This window comes from Equus caballus, chromosome 7, assembly GCF_041296265.1.
Source record: "Equus caballus isolate H_3958 breed thoroughbred chromosome 7, TB-T2T, whole genome shotgun sequence".
In the NCBI taxonomy this organism is placed as follows: Eukaryota; Metazoa; Chordata; class Mammalia; order Perissodactyla; family Equidae; genus Equus; species Equus caballus.
The window spans coordinates 76,187,191-76,202,343 of record NC_091690.1 but is presented as its reverse complement, the minus strand read 5'-3'; the positions used below and the strand labels follow the sequence as shown (position 1 = coordinate 76,202,343).

General features: G+C 36.0%; 1 protein-coding gene across 1 annotated transcript; it reads right to left on the bottom strand.

The window, feature by feature from the left end:
• Positions 1–9,763: 9,763 nt before the first annotated feature.
• On the bottom strand, positions 9,764–10,705 carry OR51V28 (olfactory receptor family 51 subfamily V member 28). The gene has a single exon (NM_001391706.1). It carries the CDS (start codon positions 10,703–10,705, stop codon positions 9,764–9,766), a length of 942 nt encoding a protein of 313 aa, NP_001378635.1.
• Positions 10,706–15,153: the final 4,448 nt, after the last annotated feature.

Here is a 15,153-nt window from a genome sequence, read left to right as displayed (position 1 = left end):
ATCAATTATAGTCCATCAGCTCACATGTGAGTCTAAGCACCCTTTTTGCCCTCCTCCTGCCCCCTTCCCCTCTGGTAACCACCAATCCAATCTCCATTGCTTTGTGTTTGTTTGTCGTTGTTTTTATCTTCTACTTATGAGTTAGATTATAAGGTATTCGACTTTGTCCCTCTGACGTATTTCACTCAGCATAATACCCTCAAGGTCCATCCATGTTGTCATAAATGGCCATATTTCATCATTTCTTATGGCTGAGTAGTATTCCATTTTGTATATATACCACATCTTCTTTATCCATTCGTCCCTTGATGGGCACCTTGGTTGCTTCCAAGTCTTGCCTATTGTGAATAATTCTGCAATGAACATAGAGGTGCATGTATCTTTATGCATTTGTGTTTTGAAGTTCTTTGGATAAATACCCAGCAGGGGAATAGCTGGATCATATGGTAGATCTATTCCTAATTTTCTGAGGATACTCCATACTCTTTTCCATAGTGGCTGCACCAGTTTGCACTCCCACCAGCAATGTATGAGGGTTCCCTTCTCTCCATGTCCTTTCCAACACTTGTTATTTTCTGTCTTGTTAATTATAGCCATTCTGACTGGAGTGAAGTGATACCTCATTGTAGTTTTGATTTGCATTTCCCTGATAGCTAAAGATGTTGAGCATCTTTCTTTTGTATTTCTGAGGTGTCCGTTGTAATCTCTCCTCTTTCATTTCTGATTTTATTTATTTGAGCATTCTCTCTTTTTTACCTGGTGAGTCTAGCTAAAGGTTTGTCAATGTTGTTTATCTTTTCAAAGGACCAGCTCTTTTTTCATTTATTCTTTCTATTGATTTTTTAGTCTCTATTTTGTTTATTTCTGCTCTTATATTTGTTATTGTCTTCCTTCTGCTGATTTTGGGCTTTGTTTGTTCTTCTTTTTCCAGTCCTCTTAGATGCACTGTTAGATTATATATTTGAGATTTTTCTTGATTGTTGAGGTAGGCCTGAATTACTATAAAATTCCCTCTTAGAATCGCTTTTGCTGTATCCCATAGATTTTGGCATGTCGTATTTTCGTTTTTATTTGTCTCCAGGAATTTTTTTATTTCTTCTTTGATTTCTTTATTGACCCACTTGTTGTTCAGCAGCACTTTGTTTAATCTCCACATTTTTGTGACTTTCTGGCTTTCTTCTTGTAGTTGTTTTCTAGTTTCATGCCTTTGTGGTCAGAAAAGATTCATGGTATTATTTCGATCCTCTTGAATTTATTGAGACTTGTTTTGTGGCCTAATAGATCAATCCTGTAGAATGTTCCTTGTGCATTTGAAAAGAATGTGTATTCTGTGGTTTTTGGGTGGAATGTTCTCTATATATCTACTAAGTCCATCTGGTCAAATGTGTCATTTAAGGCTAGTATTTCCTTAATGATCTTCTGTTTGGATGATCTGCCCGTTGGTGTAAGTGGAGTGTTAAAGTCCACTACTATTATTGTGTTACTGTCTATTTCTCCTTTTATGTCTGTTAATAATTGCTTTATATAATTAGGTGCTCCTATGATGGGTGCATAGATATTTACAAGTGCTGTATCTTCTTGTTGAATTGTTCCCTTTATCATTATCTAGTGCCCTTCTTTGCCTCTTGTTACAGTTTTTGTTTTAAAGTATATTTTGTCTGATATAAGTATGGATGGATTTCTTTAATAGTATGTTTGGTTTCTTTTGTCTTAATTATTTGCTTGCTTATTATAGGTTTCTGATTTGTGATTACCATGAGGATCCTATATAATATTCTATGTATATAAGTCTATATTGAGTTGATAGACTGTTTAGCTTGACCTCTTTATAAAAGCTCTGCTTTTTCACTCCCTTCTGCCCACATTTTATGTTTTTGAAATAATATCTAATGTCTTGTTTCGTGTGTGTCTATCCATTACCCTCTTATCATTGAAATAGGTAATCTTAGTACTTTTACCTTTTAACCTTCATATTATCTTCACAGGTGATTGATCCACTACCTTTACTATATTTGTACCTTTATTGGTGATTTTATTGCCTGGTTTTTTAAAATATTTTTTTATCCTTATTTGTGGTCATTGCTTTCCCACTTAAATGAGTTCCTTCAGCATTTCTTATAGAACTGGTTTCTTTGTGATAAACTCGTTTAATTTTTGCTTGTCTGGGAAGCTCTTTATCTCTCTTTACATTCTGTTGAAAACCTTGATGTATAGAGTATCCTTGGCTGTAGGTTTTCTCCTTTTAGCACTTTAAATATGTCATGCCATTCTCTTCTTGCCTGTAGGGCTTGGCAGAGATGTCTGCTGACCACCTTATGGGCTTTCCTTTGTATATCACTTTATGCCTCTCTCTTGCTGCTTATTGGATTCTCTCTTTATCTTTAATTTTGGAGATTTTAATTATAATGTGTCTTGGTGTGGGCCTCTTTGGGCTTATCTTGTTTGGAGCTTTCTGTGTTTCCTGCACTTGGATGTCTGTTTCCTTCCTTAAGTTAGGAAAATTTTCAGTTATTATTTCTTCAAATAAATTTTCTGCCCCTTTGTCTCTCACTTCTCCTTCTGAGGCAACTAAAATACAAAAGTTAGTGCACTTGATATTGTCCCAGAGTTCCCTTAGACTGTTCTCATTCTGTCTAATTCGTTTTTCTTTTTCTGTTCAATTTGGGTGATTTCTTCTAGTCTTTCATCTAGCATGCTGATCCATTCTCCTGTATCCTCTACTCTGCTATTGAGTCCCTCTAGGGAATTTTTCATTCCCAGTATTGTATTCTTCATTTCTGACTGGTTCTTTTTATATTTTCCAGTTTTTTGTTGACAAAATCACTGTGTTCATCTAGTCTTCTTCCAATATCTGTGAGCAACCTTATGAGTTTTTGTTTGAATTCTTTTTTGGGTAAGCTGCTTATTTCTGTTCCATTTAGTCCTTTTTCTAGGGTTTTGTCTTGTTCCTTTGCTTGGAATATATTCTTTTGTCTCCTCATTATGCCTCTTTCTCTGTGCTTATTTCTACTTATTAGGTGAGTTGGCTATGTCTCCTGATCTTGGAGAAATGGCGTTTTGTAAGAGATGCCATTTGAAGCCCAGCAGTGTGCTTCCATCTGATCACCAGTCCAAATGATCCAGGAGTGACCCCTTTGTAGGCTTCTTGTGTCCTTCTGCTGTGGCAGGGTTGCTCTTAATGCAGGTGCCCTGGGAGTCTAGTTTTTCCTTCCCTGGCCAGCTGTCTGTAAACCCAGTTTGGGGAGCTTCAGCACCATTATCTACAAGGTCTAATAGCATACTCCTGTTGCAGTTTTCCTGTTAATTGGGTAAGCACCCAGTGTAGCTGGTTGCTAGGCTCAGGGGCTTACAACTGCTATAGGCCTCAGGCCTACAAGGCTGTTATCAGTTCTCTTAAGAGTGCAGTTGATTAGGGCTGGTCCTAGACATGGGAGCACTCAATTATTTCAGGTTTTGGAAGGTGGGGCTGATCATTTTTATGGCTATTTGTGAAGTACAGGTCTTCTGCTGCTGATAAGCCTCACCCCCCACAGGACCACACACACCTTCAACACAGTCCTGGTCCATGAACCCTTCCAAAACCCTTGGATCATACCCCAACACCCCACTGCAGAGGCCCCCACCTCTCCACCAATGCCTCCCACATTTCACCTGGTCCTCACATAGGCCCTGCCCCACAGAGGCAGACACACTCACCTGCCTGTAGAGGATCAAGGCACCCAGTCAATGCAGGCTGACAACCTAAGGGCTTACTGTTGAGCAGGGCTAGTCCCTAGGGTGGGCTGCCTACAATGAGTTAACTGGAGTAAATCTACATTTTAGTGAGTGTGACAGACCCCTGGGTGAGCAGGCCAGGGGAAGAATTTCAGTGGCATCTACAGGGTCTGTGTCAGCATGCCTGGACTAGGTTGCACTGGCCACCACCAATGTCTCAGTCTCCAGAGAGGTCTCTCTTCTCACTGAGATGCACCCTGAGCCCACCAGGTGAGTCTCTTTTCATCAAAGGGCTGTCAGCCTTCTCTCCGTTACTTCAGGTTTCTGAGACAGGCGAGTTTGTGCTTGGGTCCTTTAAGAACCAGGTCTTTTTGACTTTCGTCCAATAGCTTTTCTGAGGGTATCCCACTTCAGTTAATAGCCAGCAAAGCCAGATAGTAAGACCCTTGTCTCAGTTGTGCTGAATCTGAAGGATGCTTATAGCAGTATCAGGCCCTGCTCCACAACTCACTCCTCCAGGGAGGGCTGTGAGGGTGGCCCCCACCTGGCCAGCTGAGAAACTCCACTGCTCCTGAAGGTGGCTTTTTTTCCTCTCCAGCAGGAATTTCTGCCTCTTTACCTTAGTCAACACTGTCCCTTGTGGTGGGGTGTTCTTTTTATCCAGTTTTCAGTTTTCTATCCAGGGTAATTTTTCCAAAACTAGTTGTAACCTTGTTGTGTTCCTGGGAGGAGATGAGCTCAGAGTCTACTTATGCCTCCATCTTGCCAAGATCCTCTTTACTTTTATTTTAAATTCAACTTTTAATATATTCTATTTCTTTGGTGAAATCCCTAATCTCTTCAATTTTATGTATGTATGTATGTATGTATTTATTTCTCATCTGTTCCTTTATTTTCTTGAACATATTAAACTTAATTATTTGAAAATCCTTGACTTATGATTACAATAAGTGCAAGAACTGTGGATAAGTCTGTTTCTGTTAATTGTTTTTCTCCTCATTTTTGAACTCATGCTCCTGTATCTTGTCAAACCTAGTAATTTCTGATTGGGTGTCGGACATTATATATAAAAAATTGTGAAGGCCACATGAAGTTATATTTTCCTCCAGCGATAGTTCACCTCTTGCTCTGTGATAGGCCCCAGCAGGGTTTTTCAACTTAATCGAATCAAGGATTTGGCTGTGTTGGAGCTTATTCTGCCACTTTATTGGCCAGTGGCAGTCTTTCTTCGAAAGCTTTGCCTGCTGAGGCTTTCAACAGTGACCTAGGTGCACAATCCACACTGTGGACTATGATTCTTGTGTGTCAAGAGAGGCGAGACTGCCAAAAACTCCCTCTTTATCTTTGCAACGTTCTCTACTTACTTTTTTGGCATCCCCTTCCCTGTGGTTCAGAGTTTAGCAAATGTCTTGTCTAGCCCATTGTCAGTCACAGGTCTCTTCCTCCTTTCGAATTTGGAATGAGATCCTTATTTTTCCTTTCATGCCCTGCCAGAATTTCAAGTCTCTGTTTTTCTGGCCCTTTGAATTGGCTTTCTGCCAGGAAAATTATTTTTCTTGACTTCTTGCCTTATCCTCATGAATAGCAGATGGCTGTTAGCAAATGAAAGAAAGTCAGCTTTCTCTGTCCTCCAAAATCCACCTCTCTGGAGTCTTATTTTTTCAGAATATCTCTAACACTTTTAACTTCTGCTTGATGTACTTTATTTACTTGTTCATTGGTGAAACTTTGCCTCTAGTTTCTCCTTTCTGTTCCTCTTGACAAAAATTATAATTTGGATTTTATACACAAAATATTTTGCATTTGCCTTATTTTTCTGTTTTTAATACATTTCTTCTTAGAAAACTCTCAATCACAAAATTTATATATTTTCTTTAATATGTATGAAATTGTTTGTGATGCCTGTGTATCTGAAAACACAATTAATACAAGTGAAAATTATGCTACATTTCATTAAAAGTCCATAGAATACTCTCCTTTGAATAAGTATGAAAGTATTTAAATTAAAACTACTGTTTATTGTATAAAACTCAATCAATGTAGACTACTCCTTCTTCTGTCCTCTCTTGCCATTCTTTTACTAGAGTTTAATTGATGAGTGTGATATTCAGGGTTTTTTATACCTGAGTTTATGTAGAATTATTTTAAATAATAAATAGATTATATCATGAATATTATTCTGTATCAGTTTTTCAGCTACTGACATAATAATACAGACTACTCTCTAAATGACAACTTCTGGATGTTTTTCCATTTTTAAAATACTCATGACATTGACTATTGTAGAATTGCCATAATTCAATTAATTTTTTCTCTAAATAAACATTTCTTCAAATATATCAATGATATAATAAAAATGTGTTTGTGTGTATATATATATTTTTTCATAGTTGTGCTCTATGCATATATATACATTCTATGTTCGTTATTTGCTTCAGTTATGTGTGGGAAGTCACTGTAAACACTGTATTAGTAAATTCTGAACCATTTGTCCTCTGGACAAATACAACATTAAGTTTCTTTGAGCCTCTGGTCACATTTTCAACAATCAATTAATACCTAAACTTTGTGAGTGTGTTTCTTTTTAAAGACACATTTTGATATATATTAAACACATTTAATATATATTTCCTAAAAATAATGAATTACATATAGTCTTTCACGTTAATAAAACACTAGCTGAGAAGAGTTTAACATTTTCCTGACCCTCAGTGACGTATCTGTAAATTTCTTCAAATTTCACCCTCCAACAGTACTATCCACTACACTATTTAATGGATCATCATCTCATAAATCCAAAAATTTAGCCACTTTTCCATTTTTCCCATGCGTGATCACACACTATAGATGTTACTTTAGCACTTGGAACAGCCTCATACCCAGGTTGGTAAATTTCCTCTTCCTTTTTGTGGATGCACAGCAGTTTTGACACATTAACACTGAGCTCACAGACAACAAAACTACAATTCCCGCCTAAAGGAAACTTATCTAAGACACGTATTTTCTCCATAAGACACATCACAGCCTTGTGTTTAGGAACACTAGATAGCACACCAACACTATGCTTGGGGGCCATTTTAAACATTGAAATCACCAACAAGAAGCACAAAAATGAGAAAAGCTGCCATTAAATAGATCACAAAAGAGGATACTCATCTACAATAAAAAAGCTGAAACAAGAAAGCAGAAAGTCACCTTGTCCAACCTCAGCTGAGAACATGTGTATTGTGCATTTCAACTTTTTTGCTGCTCTGTGCATGTCCACTGTGGGTATTGATTTGGGATTTCAAAAAATTTTAACAAGTAGGTGAATTCACAAATCCAGAATCTGTGAATAATAAGGATCAACTATATAAACATATATATTTATATATAAATACAAGAATACATATATAGATATATATTCAAACATACAGACATAATGCATTAGTAGCTAAATTCTAAGTTTTCAATTGAGTTATAACGTAATTAAAAGAAACTATGAATGTATAAACACAGCATTTTGACTCTGACATTTCATGAATCACTTTTATTCAAACTTTTTCATTTTTGCTATCATTTACTTGGTCTCTTTTCAATCTGATGTGTCTTACCATCAGTTTTTAGAGTAAAGAAATTAAAAGGACAACTCATAGTATGAGATGTTATAGAAGCTTGAATATTGGAATACTTCTTTTCTTAGAAATTCTTATGGATGGGAAAAAAGCTCAACTTACACAAAATTTAAAGTTCCCCCAAACTATTTTACTCCTGTATAAAATGGAGACAGTACTATCTCTTGGCTAACTCAGATAGTTATTGATACTTCAAAATCTGACTTATATTATCCATAAAATATTTTTCTTAATGTAAACCTTAATGTATATATGATAGGGACCATTTATATTATCATCATTAATCAATATCGTAGTTGAATGTCAAGGCTCCTTCCCATTCTTATTTCTCAAATTCCCCTAACAAGAGGAGGATTACATTGTGTAATTCTTCACTGTAACTAGAACAGATTAACTACCAGTGATTTGCAGAGAGGATCCTGAGGAAATGGGCTATAAGGAGAATAGAACTGATGGGAGAGACAGGTATTCTTTAAAAAAGTAACATTACAGGGAGCTCAAAAGGAAGGAAGCAATCAAGGGAAAATCATCCCACAGGGCAGAGCTGTTTAGGCAGACTGAACTGTAGGGATGTGCATGGGGGATGAATAGTGACAGTTCTGAAAGGCAAGAGGCAGAAACATAAACTCAGGGTCTTTTAATTCAAAATAAAAAATCATATTAGTTTTCTAATAACAAAACAATAAAAGACAAAAAAAAACAACTAAAACGTAACAACTCAAACATTAATTTCCAAAATTGAATATTTTAATATTCTTTAGAATATTGCTGATGGAAATTTATATATTTGAAGGTGAGTGTGTGACTGTTTGCTTCCTCCAATCTACATAACTTAACTGCAGTAAGGCTGTGTTGATAACTCTGCTGCCTGAGTTGTGGCTAGTACTTAGCCATAATTAAGCCACAGAATTCAAAGACAGAAAAAAATCTTGAGACTTATAGTGTTTTTTTTAACTTTACTTACTTATTTTTTTAATTTGAAGAGAGGTCAAAAAAATTTACTTCTGCATTTGATGATTGAGTCACATCCCCTAATTTTACCTATGAAGAGGATGGGACTTAGAAATGGAACATATCTTGAAAAGTTTCTCAAAACCACAATTCTATTTTCAGTTTAACTATTAATGTTTTACTTAATATTTATTTGTCTCAGCATCCTCTCCTAAAAATGAAAGGGTTGGTCAAACTGTCTTAAATTTCCATGTATGCTGCCACCAAGATGAGAGCGAACTGACAAGTCTCATGAGCAACCTAAACTATTTTGTATTCATTATAATGTACAAATGTATATATTTGAGAGTATGGGGTAAGACATGTAGAGATGTGACAGTTGATTCAGTGTCTTTGTTCATCAAATTTTTTGCATTAAGCTATGAAATCTAATCTACCAATATCATACATTCTATTCCATGTGACAGAATCAAGTGTCCAGACTTTTTTGTTCAATTATACGTAGAAGATGTACATGTATGGGAAGAAGACAATTCCTTTACCCGCTCTGGGTCCTTCTGGCCAGAAAGTGAATTAAATTCACATGAGACAGAATAACAGGAGAAAGTTAAACAAAGCTTTATAACATGTATACATGGGAGAGGCTCAGGCAAACTGAGCAACTCACCAAAATGGCTAAAGACAACACCTTAAATGTCATCTTCAGCTAAAGACAAAGGAGAATGTTGGGAGTATGGAGAGTCAGTTCCAGGAGATTACCAGACAAGTATAGTAAACAAGAGTCAGGTTATTATGCAGATTTAAGTCCTTCCCTTCTGCGTTGATAAGAGTTTCTAGAGATAAGGTCATCACCCCTTCTTCCTGGAACAGAGAGGGAGACACCTTTGCAGATGGAGATTTCCTTTACAATGTAAATGTCTCTTAACAAATGGTAAGTAAATTCTACTTCTCAGAGTTTCTTTCCTGTCTGCAGTTTTTAAAAGTAACAGCCAAAAATAATCCTCAGGCCAAAGAGGCATATCTTGGGCTGGCCAATTCCAGTCCCCCATATATGCATGAAATCAACACAGTCAACTTGTCACATAAGATAATAATATGTGAAAGCTGCTTGTCCCATATATAGCAAATGTCCAGGTATAACAGTAACATACAAAAATAAAATCACATTCTGAACCAGAATTCAAAAAGTATGGATGGTACTACAAATTTAGTAATTATCCAGGTAAATGCTCATTGGCACTCTATGGAACACAATTCACTTGAGTTAACATTATACTTAATGTTAAAATCATGAAAAAAGATCAGTAACACTTTCTCTGCCTATTTTTCTGTGTTTGGAAAACAAAATCAGAAAATGACTACACTTATGCCTTTAATCTGTTAAGTATTACATATACACATATTATTACTGCTACAAATCATTACTAGTCACTCTTCTTGCAAATACTCCCCTCCCTTCTCTAAAACACATCAACCTCTAGTACTCAGTTTTGTTTAGTGAACCATCTCTGGATCCTCCTACGGATTTGTTGGGTCTTGACACTGTAGATGATGGGGTTCATCAAAGGTGGGAAAAGGATATAGATGTTGCCCATGAGAACATGGACCACAGGAGAGAGATGCTTTCCAAAGCGATGCACCATAGTTAGACCGATGATTGGGATATAGAAAACTAAGACTGCACAGATGTGAGAGACACAGGTCTGCAAGGACTTGAGCCTCTCCTCCTGGGATGCAATAGTCAAAACTGAGTGCAAGATCAAGATGTAGGAGATGAGAATAAGCACTGAATCCGCCAACAGTGTGCAGATCACCAGGGCTAAGGCATAGAAGCTGTTGAAGTGGATGTCAGAGCAGGACAGCCGGAGTAAGTCCTGGTGCAGGCAGAAAGAGTGGGAGAGGATGTGGGGACGGCAGTAATGGAAGAACTTTAGGCGGACGATGGGAGCAGTAATGAACAGGAAACTCCTCCCTAAAATTGCCACACCAATGTTGATGATTCTGGTATTGGTGAGAATGGATGTATATCTCAGAGGATTGCAGATTGCAGTAAAGCGATCAAAGGCCATGGCAAGAAGGACTCCAGACTCCATGCATGATAGACCATGAACAAAGAAGGTTTGAGCAATACAGGCATCCAGACCAATCTCTTGACTGAGCCCCCACAGAACCCCCAGTACTGTGTGCACTGTGGACAGCCCCATGCACAGGTCAGTGAGGGCCAGCATGGCCAGAAAATAGAACATGGGCTCATGCAGGCTTGGCTCAGTACGGATCACATGCAGCACCAGGCAGTTCCCTGAGAGTACCATAGCATAGACACAAGAAAAAGGGATGGAGAGCCAGGGATATTTCCCTTCCAAGCCAGGGAAACCCGTAAGGAGAAAGGTGGAGTTACTGATTTTGGAATCGGGTAGCACAGACATGGATCTATAGGAGGAAACCTCTAAAGGAAAAACACATGTAACAGCTGATTAAGATTCATATGTATTTTCCACTGACTTACCATAAAGTCTGAAATAACAGCTGTCAGGAGAATGATTGGATTAGTGAAATAGCTCCTTAGACATGAGACCAGTGTTTGTATTTTTTCAGAAGCTGAATTTTCTCTGAAACAGAGACTAAATTAATTTTACTTATAAATAACTACATATAAAACCTCCTTGTTGGGGCCGGCCCCGTGGCCGAGTGGTTAAGTTCGCGCGCTCCAGTGCAGGCGGCCCAGTGTTTCATGGATTCATAATCCTGGGTGCGGACATGGTACCGCTCATCAAGCGACACTGAGGCGGCGTCCCACATGCCACAACTAGAAGGACCCACAACTAAGAATATACAACTATGTACCGGGGGGGACTTTGGGGAGAAAAAGGAAAAAGTTAAAATCTTAAAAAAAAAAAACCTCCTTGTTGTTAGATTATTGGCTTCCTCGAGGGAATCAGTGTCGACATTCACAATGTCACCATCGCTTTCTACCTCAATGCTTCATATTACAGGTAACAGAGAAAAATATTTTAAGGCATGTGAAGGTACAATAATGAAGTTTAACCATCCAAACTGGAAAAGGAAAACACATTCATGTTGTTTGCATTTAAAGTCTGATGAACTAACTTGCAAATCACTGCTGTGGGGTGTAAGATAAACCTCCACCTATTACATGATACACTGAATCTGTTTGAAGTGATTTATCAGTCATGTTATCCATTCTAATATCCATATTTCAGAGACATTAAGAATAATTGTCACTCAGATCAGAGAAGAATATCTTACCAATCTTGAAAATGGATCTTGCTTTTCTTTCTTTTGTCACAGTCGCATTGAAATTCTAGGACAAGCAAGATTTATGCAAGTGCAAGGATTATAGGGGTCATTGGGACAAATCCTGGATCCTGGGAGATGCTGAGAGAGAGTGATGCAATATATAGGCCTGTGCTCCTTTGGGAGAATGAGCAAAAACTGAAGGGCAGTGTCTGCATAGCAGACTTTCTACTCCACTAAGTTTTAATACTCTCAGAAAGTGCAATTTTATAAAATTAATTTCTTCATCCCGGGAGATTTGGAAATGATCACTGGATAGAGACACCTGGAAACCTCTGACTGGTTTTACAATTTATTTGAAGGGCAGCAGATATATCTTATATAAAACAGGTTATCGTTATTAACATAGCATGTCATTTATTTTCCCTCATTTCAGTCATAAGTTCTCTCTCTTTTTTGAACTTGTGGCTTCAGGATTCAAAAGAATTTATATACTGACAAATATAAGCATTGTTTATTTCACATATTTTTGTTGATAAGGTTGATAATCGTTATAAGCTGCTTGAAATTAGAACTTCTATTTTTATAACAATAATATTATTGAGCATTCTTTTAGCATTTATTCTGTGCTATGAATCTTAGCATTATTTAATTCTCATAATTGGAGTAGTTTTATCTAAGTTAATTGCTAAAATTATTTGAGGATCGTATCTTTTATTTTAATAGGCAATAGAGCATAGAGATAAATAATGTGCTTATAAAGTCTGACTTTTTAGGTTGGAAACCCTTCTCCAACACTTTTGAGGACTGCATACTTGGGCAAGCCACTGTATCTATTTTTTTATTCCAAAATGAGTATAATAACATTACCTATTTCATAAGATTGTTCTGACAATTATGTTACATGAATCTGTAAAGCATTCAGAATAGATAAAGACACAGAGAAAACACTTAACAAAAGTAAATTGCTAACATTTCCATTTTAGAGATGAAGAAACTAAAATTAGAAGTGAGCTATTTGGTAAGGTATATGTGAGACACAAGGGGCTGTTGAGTGCTTGAAAAGTGGCAAGTCCAGATTGAGATGTTATATAAGTATAAATACATACTGGATTAAAGACTTAGCATGAAAAAAATGATTTAAAATATCTTTTTAATGATATTTATATGAACCACATGTTGACGTAACATCTTAGATATGTTAGGTTAAACACAATATTAAAATTAATTTCACATGATTATATTTAATTAGAACATCGAAAACTATGTATGTGGTTCACACTGTATTTCTATGTGATAACAATATCTACAGGTATGTACTTGGAAAATTTCCTGAGATTACACAGCTAAAAGGGCATTAATATTATTCCAGATAATTTTATGAGTCTTTTGTACCTAACTGCATAATCTCTCTACCTTAGAAAACAACTTCAAGATATTTATTATTGAGAATATTCAAGTCTTCCAATTTGATCATTTTCAATGTATGGCAATACTATATTTTAGAAACACTATGGAGAGACTTTGATTTCCTTTGATATTGTGGACATGAAAACTTGAAAGTTCTTCTGTTATAATATTCAGGAATACTGGATAGATTTATAATTTTAAACTTTATAGATTTAAACTTTTTTTAATTGCCAGGATCCAAGATTTAAAAAATAAATGAAACCCACAGGACTACATACCAGAATTGACATTAAGTTTGCATGCACTAGAGTTGTTGATTGATCTTGTCAATTCTGTACTAGTGTTCTCACATCAATTTAGGAAAGAGAGGCAAGATGTTGGAGAAATTTGAACTGAACCCCCATATAAAACCAAAATATTGAATAGACGCAATTCAGAAAAATGAAGGGCAAGAAAAATGATTTCTTTCATAGGAAAAAATGACCAGAGTTTTGATACTAATATACATGGGCAATGACTCTTGATTTTTTTTTCTCCCTCTTTCATCTCTGTTTCTTCCTTCTCCTGATAGTTTTGAAATAATGCCTAACATGTCAAAGAAAGAGTGATCCACAGGGGAAAAGTAAGTAAAACTTCAAACATTGACTATTGAGAGGTTTTCCCACACACATTTAGAAGTTTTGGAATCAGAGTCAAATTCTGTTTATATTTGGTAATGAAACATACTTAATCAAAACCTACAGGATGACCCAAAAGGAGTTCCAAGTGGGAATTTTATAGCCATAAATGCCTACATTAAGAAACAAGAAAGATCTCAAATAAAGAGCCTTACTTTTCATTTCAAGGAACTGGAAAAAAGACGAAAAATTTAGCACAAAGTTACTAAAAGATCAGAGCAGAAATAAATTAAATAGAGATGATAAAAACAATAGAAAAGATCAATAAAACTAAGAGGTGTTTTTAAAAAAATAAAGAAAATTGACAAACCTTTAGTTAGACTAAGAAAAAAGAGAGAAGACTTAAATAAATAAAATCAGAAAGGAAAGAGGAGACATTACAACTCATACCATAGAAGTACAAAGAATTATGAGAGACTACTATGAATAATTATACACCAGCAAAATGGGTGACCTAGAAGAAATCAATAAAGAAATCAATAAATTCTTAAAATAAATTCTTAGAATCACACAGCCAACCAAAACTGTCTGAAACAAACAGATAATCTGTGCAGACCAATAACAAGTAAAGGGACTGAATCAGCAATACAAAACCTGCCAACACAGAAAAGCTCAGAACCACCTGATTTCACTGGTGAATTGTACCCAGCATGTATTAAAGAAGATTTAATGTCAATCTTTCTCAAAGTCTTCATTTTTTGAGGCCAGCATTACCCTGATACCAAAGACAGATAAGGGTAGTAATACAAAAGAAAAATTACAAACCAATATTCCTGATGACTATAGATGTAAAAATTCTCAACAAAATATCAGCATTCTGAATTCAACAGCACATTAAATGATCAAATGGGATTTATCCCTGCAATGCAAGAATTGCTCATCATATGCAAATCAATCAATATGATGCACCACAATAATAAAATAAAAGATATAAATCATATCCTCTCAGTAGATGCAGAAAAAGCATTTGACAAAGTACAATATCCTTTCATGATAAAAACCCTCAAGAAATTGAGTATTGAAGGAGCATAGCTCATCACAATAAAAGCCATATATGACAAAGTGACAGCCAACATCATACTCAAAGGTGAGAGGTTGAATGTTTTTCTTCTAAGATCAGGAACAAAATAAGGGTGCCCACTCTCATCTCCTATTGACCCAGTCCTGGAAGTCCTAACCACAGCAATCAGGCAAAAAAAAGAAAAAAAGTCATCCAAACAGGAAAGGAAGAAGTAAAATTGTCTTTGTTTGTATGTGATATGATTTTACGTAGAGACAGTTCTAAAGACTCCACCAAAAACCTGCTAGCATTAATCAACAAATGCAGTAGGTTACAGGATGCAAAATCAACATACAGAAAATAGTAGTTTTTTCATACACTAACAACAAAACATCTGAAAAAGAAATAAAGAAAATAATCTCATTCACAACAGCATCAAAAACAATAAAATACTAGGGAATAAATTTAACTAAGGATGGGAAATCTCTATACACTGAAAACTATAAGAATCTGATGAAAGAAATTGAAGAAG